This window comes from Rhincodon typus, chromosome 23 (genome assembly GCF_021869965.1).
Source record: "Rhincodon typus isolate 14 chromosome 23, sRhiTyp1.1, whole genome shotgun sequence".
Classification (NCBI taxonomy): domain Eukaryota; kingdom Metazoa; phylum Chordata; class Chondrichthyes; order Orectolobiformes; family Rhincodontidae; genus Rhincodon; species Rhincodon typus.
In genome coordinates, this window is record NC_063354.1 from 3,316,532 (window position 1) to 3,322,331 (window position 5,800).

Below are 5,800 nucleotides of genomic sequence, written 5' to 3' on the forward strand. Positions count from 1 at the left end.
TGTGTGTGTGTTGTCCTGTTTCTGTGTTTGTGTGTGTGTGTGTGTGTTGTACTGTGTTTGTGTTTGTGTGTGTGTGTGTGTGCTGTACTGTGTGTGTGTTGTAGTGTGTGTGTGTGTGTGTTTGTGTGTGTGTGTGTGTGTTGTACTGTGTGTGTGTTTGTGTGTGTGTGTGTGTTGTACTGTGTGTGTGTGTGTGGCGTACTCTGTCTGTGTGTGTGTGTGTGTGGCGTACTCTGTGTGTGTGCGTGTGTGTGTGGTGTGCTGTGTGTGTGTGTGTGTGGTGTGCTCTGTGTGTGTGTGTGTGTGGTGTGCTCTGTGTGTGTGTGTGTGTGGTGTACTCTTTGTTGTGTGTGTGGTGTCGTGTAGTGTGTGTACTGTGTGTGTCTGTGAGAGATTGAGTGCATTGTGTATATGTGTGTCTGTATGAGTGTGTGGTGTGTGTGTGTGTATGTGTGTATATGTGCGCACATGTGGAGTCGGGTATGACTAGTGTCCCTGGAGCTGTCTCTTGAGGGAGCAGGAGAGCAGGATCTGAAAGCTAATGTCTCCTTTATATCTCCTGGCCTCACTGTCCTATTTGTTTGCTAATGTTTAACTTGTTGCATAACAAGTTCAGGTGAATGTTCGTGTTGTGGTTTGCCTTGTTACGTCACTCACATGAGACGCGTTACAGCATATTTGGGCTGTGTCCAGGAACCAGCTGAGCAATGCTCAGCCATTCACACACTCCCATGTAATACTCGTTTCTCAATTATCTGCCTCACTGACTGGAGCCAAACTAAGAAGTGCAGACCAGGAGGGACATGTTTGAGCTGGTCACTCACAAAACCAAATTACACCTGGCGTCCTGGTAAGATTCAAGATTCTTTTGTTGCACTGCTCGCTCAGTGATCACTGGTCTCTTGACATTCAGACTCGATCGAGCTGGTTAGTGAAAGGGCCAGAATGAAGCTGAAGAGATCGTGTGCCATTTACACAGGTACCATGACTATACAGTGAAGAAAATGGCCTTGAATGATATCCGTTCTTCTTAATGTCTTGTGTCCTTCCTCCTTTTCTCCTGTGCACTCGATCAGATTTCTCTGTTTTACTTTGTGCTTGTCTTCAATTCTTTTCTCCCATCTCCCTCTGCCTCATTCTGTCTGTCCTGTTCCTAAATTGGATGGGTCAACTTGATTTTGTGTGGATTATAGAAAGGTAAATGCAGTCACGAGGGCAGACTGATACCTCATTCCATAGTTAGAAGATTGTATTGGGTTGGCAGTGCCTCATACTTTTCTAAGACTGATGTATTGAAAATGCATATCCTTTATTGTCATGTGAATTCAATATGAAATACAGTTAAAAATGTGTATCATTGCTCATACATAAGTGCCTTTCTCATTAACTTAGAATAAAATTAAAAAAGGGTGACTTAGAGACCAGCTTTCCTTCTCTGCTGCTACAGTATACCACTGCCAGTGTCCCGCTCAGGGCTACCCCAGCCCATGCATGCTGCAGAGAGAGTGTCCAGCTCGGGGCTATACCAGCCCATGCCATGCTGCAGAGAGAGTGTCCCTCTCAGGGCTATACCAGCCCATGCCATGCTGCAGAGAGAGTGTCCCTCTCAGGGCTACACCATCCCATACCATGCTGCAGAGAGAGTATCCCTCTCAGGGCTATACCAGTCCATGCCATGCTGCAGAGAGAGTGTCCCGCTCGGAGCTACACCAGCCCATGCCATGCTGCTGCCAGGGGCCTACTCCACATGGAAGCAAGACGCTGACCGACTGTATCTGCAGCCACGCTGTCTCTGAAGACACTGCCACGCCCGGAGCTCATTGAAGCCACCTCCTGCCAAAGGCCTGACTTTTTAGCAGGTAAGTTTGAGGGAAGGAAAAAGAGAAAAAGAAAAATGCAGATGAAGAGGCACAGGAGCCCGAACGCTGCCTACTCTGCTGCCCGCCATCTTGGAGTTAGCATTAAAGGCTAAAGAAATTTTCACTGTTGGGTTATACCAATATCAAGTGGTGCCGTTTGGATTAAAGGATGCCCCAGCTACATTCCATTTGACTGCCCCTGTCTCTATCAGGTTGGTTTTAACAGGGTGTCGTGTGAAAGTGGTGACGCTGGCCATCATGGGGCTTAGCAGATTTTCACTCCCAGGCCTGGTGTGTGTGGGCAGGCTCAGTGGGCATTGCAGCAGCAGGTGGTGAATGGGGCAGAACGAACAATTGGGAGGAAACAGGGTGGACGGAGGGGAATTGAGAATCTGTGAGGGAGGGAATGGAAAGAGCGAGTTAAAGGGCGGAAGTAAAATTGTGGGATGGGGTAAGGAGCTATGGTTTCGGGGGGGCTTCCCAATTGGGAAGAATAAAGTGGGTGGGGGTAGAAGGTGGGGAGGGAAAAGGATGAAGCCTGAGGAGAGGGAAAGGGAATCTTAGGCAGGGAAAGGTCAGTGATGATCTGAGCAAGCCAAAGGTGGAGGGGGTGGGGAGAGAAGGATGGGGAGGATGGGAGAGGGGAGGTGGTTTGCAGTATTGGCTGGGTGACCAATCTGGCTGTAAATAAATCACTTTGCATTCTGAACCAGTTCTGGCCTCGTTTCTTCCTACTGCTGCTCGCTCACTCAATCAATCTTGTTGTGAGTTCTGACAGGTTACACCAAGTGAACCCCCAGTTAAAAAAACAGTCCGTTCCTCATAATCTCATTGGAGCCCTGTCTTCTTAGTAAGGATGCGCTGCTCTCTGGCAGGTATCCCACTCACCTACACTTAAGAACAAGTTACGAGCAGAACCTGAGAGAAGGTGCTGGATTGCTCCTGGATAATCTTGGGCAGAGTTTGAAGTGTCTGACACCCCTTTCTCCACCATTTGAGTGGGTTCAAATTGACCCATTTCTTTCCGTGTCTCACCAATAACGGTATCCGTCTCCCATTTTCTCTCCGTTCCTTCCTTGTGTCTCTCAGCCTCAGCACTGTGTTTCTGTGTTGGAAGTGACTAATGCTCCAGCATGTGGTGAACTGGCTGATGACGGAGATTAGAGCAGATACTGAGTTCCAGGATGGTAACAAGAGGAACTCTGATGTAATGAATTGCGAGTGGGGTGTGAGATAAGATGACCCTGTCATTTACAGCGTGTTGAGAAAATGAATATTTTGCTATTTTTTATATAAACCTCAGGGAGGATGACCTATCTCTCAAACCCTGACGTCTTTAGTAAAATACAAAGTGGGAATCAGACATTACAAGATAGTGGGTCGAGTTGAACACAATATTCTATTCAGATTGGCTTTCCTGTGTCAGGCACAGTGAGTTTGGACTGGAGCCGAGGGCACCGGTCTGTCTAACTCTGCATTGCCAGTCATGCTGCCTGAAACTGAGAGGACAACTTGGCCTGTGCATCAGCACCTCAGTGGGTAAATACCCCTCTTGATCTCTACCTGTCACTCTGTCTGTCTCTCTCCCATTTATGTTTAACTGATCACCACGCTTATGGTGAAGGTGTTATATCAATGCAAGTTCTGTGTGGACGAATGTACAGTTTTAAGTGTTTATGTTTGAGATTATGTGCTGAAGAGAAGGTCAGTGTGAGCTCAGACTGCGTTGGTCACACACTGAGCTTACTCCGAAGGTTAGCAAGGTAACAGAAAGCACAGCATGAGAGCTGGCAATACAGAACTGAGCTTTCACACCAAGGAGGGGACTATGGAAGCTTCTGTTAAAAAATACAGCCTTGGTGTAACAGGAGGGATACAGAGTAGTTTAGTTACAGGCCTTTCCGAGAGACACACCTCTTTCTAAAGCCCCGTGTGTGAAGGAGGTACAGGTGAGGTACAGGGGACTTGGGTTTGTGATCGAAACAAGTGGTGTAACTGAGGTGGCAGTGAAAGACGATGAAATCAGATCCGAGAATCATCCAACATTCCAACAACTGAGTGTGTGAACTGGTATTTACATAAAACAGAGTGCACAGTTCAAATGGTGACTGGCAGCTCCAGCAAGCCAATTCTTCTAGCATATTGTTTGTACCAAGACAGGTCGGAGATAGAACTGAGCAGGGAGTGGCTGTTCATTGTATATGAATTGAAGGGATGATAATAACCAATTGCGAGCTGCAATGGTCCAACATTTCCAGGCACCAACACATGCTGCGTTCCCCACAGGAACTACTGCACAGAGAGCCAAAAGGAAGTCTGGACTCACTGAACTGTTCCTACCAAATGTGGCACTTCAGTCAGTGTCCCAGGTGAGGATCGGTGAACTGAGCATTGATCCTGCCTGTGCTGTGTGACAGCGTATTGCAGCAAGTGCTCAGTCTGGAAAAGCCAAATGGCTGTGATAACAGGTCTTTTCTCACTTCTAGGTCCAGTTCGTCAGACACCACCTTTAAATCAAGTGAAAGTTTTGGTGTGAGGCAGCCAGCTCGGAGCAAGATCAAGCGGCACAACAGAGGACTGGCCACGGTGTTCAGGGGCCGCAGCTTCAAGGATGAGAAGTCGGGCGTTGGAGTGGGAGCTGATCCAGCCACAGATGACCCTACTGAGCTTTCCACCCAGGTCACAGCCCCTGGCGTGCTCAAAATCTTCGGTGATGAGATCTGTGCAGGTGCCAACTACAAGAGTGTGCTCGCAACGCCATGTTCTAGTGCACAGGAGCTGGTCAAGGAGGCTCTGGAGAGGTTGGTACTTGTTGTTCCCTTCAATATGCACCTTCATGTTTCAGCAATGTTCAGAGGGTAGAGAATCACCCTGGACAGGACAATAACTTCTTCATCAATGAATGAACAGAATGTTTCATAAACCTCCACTCTTCACTGGCAAGTCTCCCTACTTCTGGAGAGCCTTTCAAACTTTCAACGTGTGATTTAACCAATGAGTTGCTTTTGCAGTGTCATTGATTGTAATTTAGGAAACATGGCAGCCCATTATGCACAGCAAGATCCCACAGATAGCAAAATGATAGTGACTGGCTTTTGTGGTGCTTTTAGCAATGGTGATTCAGACATAAACATTGCATCCAAAATATCAGGGGATAATACCCTTTCATTTAAGACTGTTGAAGATTGATTTCTGCCCTGAAATCCTGATGTGACATTGCAAGACACAAACTCCTGCCAATGTTCAACATGCAGTCTGTTCTCGTTGGAGGGGGGGCACTTAGATCCAAGTGGGATGTAACCACAGACAATCCACCAGAGCTCTCTTAAACACAAGCTCAAACCTCTGCTCTTTGCCATTTTAATCCTCCACTGTGACATCGCACTAGTATCTGTGTCCTTGCTGCAGCTGCACTGTTCCAACGCGATTAACATGAGCTGGAGGAAGACCATTGCAGCTTCTGATTACATCCTTCCAGATTCAACATTCATACTCTTTCTGACAAGAATCTCTGCCACATTTTGTTTTTCATGTCTCAGTTTTAATCATGTTTCTGATTTCAGATGGCAACTGTTCTTCAGTCTATCGTTCGCATATTCTCGAGATGTAGCTTTTATTTCTTTCCTTGTCCCATTCCCACTCTCTTTGGCTCTGCCCTGTAGACTGTTATCCCTCCCTTTCTCCACCTAGGTACAGAGCTTCCCTTTGGTTGATTTGGCAGCCCCCTTGATTTCGCCTCCTTTAAACCAATTACATTGTCACTTTTTCCAGTTTTACTCAAAATTCACAATAGAAATATCCTTCAACATATGCATCACACATGCTGAGGATTTCCGGCATTTTCTATTGTCACTGCCTGCATGCTCCGTCTCCCAGCCAGCCCCGTCCCGCCGTGCTCCGTCTCCCAGCCGGCCCCCTCCCTCGGCGCTCCGTCTCCCAGC

At 47.3% G+C, this 5,800-nt stretch overlaps 1 protein-coding gene across 4 annotated transcripts in view; it reads left to right on the top strand.

Annotated features, from left to right (window-relative positions):
* si:ch73-281f12.4 (Ras-associating and dilute domain-containing protein-like) overlaps window positions 1-5,800 on the top strand; it is an 81,057-nt gene that overhangs the window by 9,971 nt on the left and 65,286 nt on the right. For 3 of the 4 annotated variants that reach the window (XR_007264599.1, XM_048610979.1, XM_048610980.1), the window contains exon 3: window positions 4,346-4,660. Coding sequence is in view for 3 of the 4 variants with exons in the window: in XM_048610979.1 (XP_048466936.1) it covers window positions 4,346-4,660 (315 nt within the window). In the remaining variant the exon portion in view is untranslated. Of the gene's footprint in view, window positions 1-766; window positions 851-4,345; window positions 4,661-5,800 lie in introns of those variants that run through there. The other variant, XM_048610981.1, reaches the window with a different exon arrangement.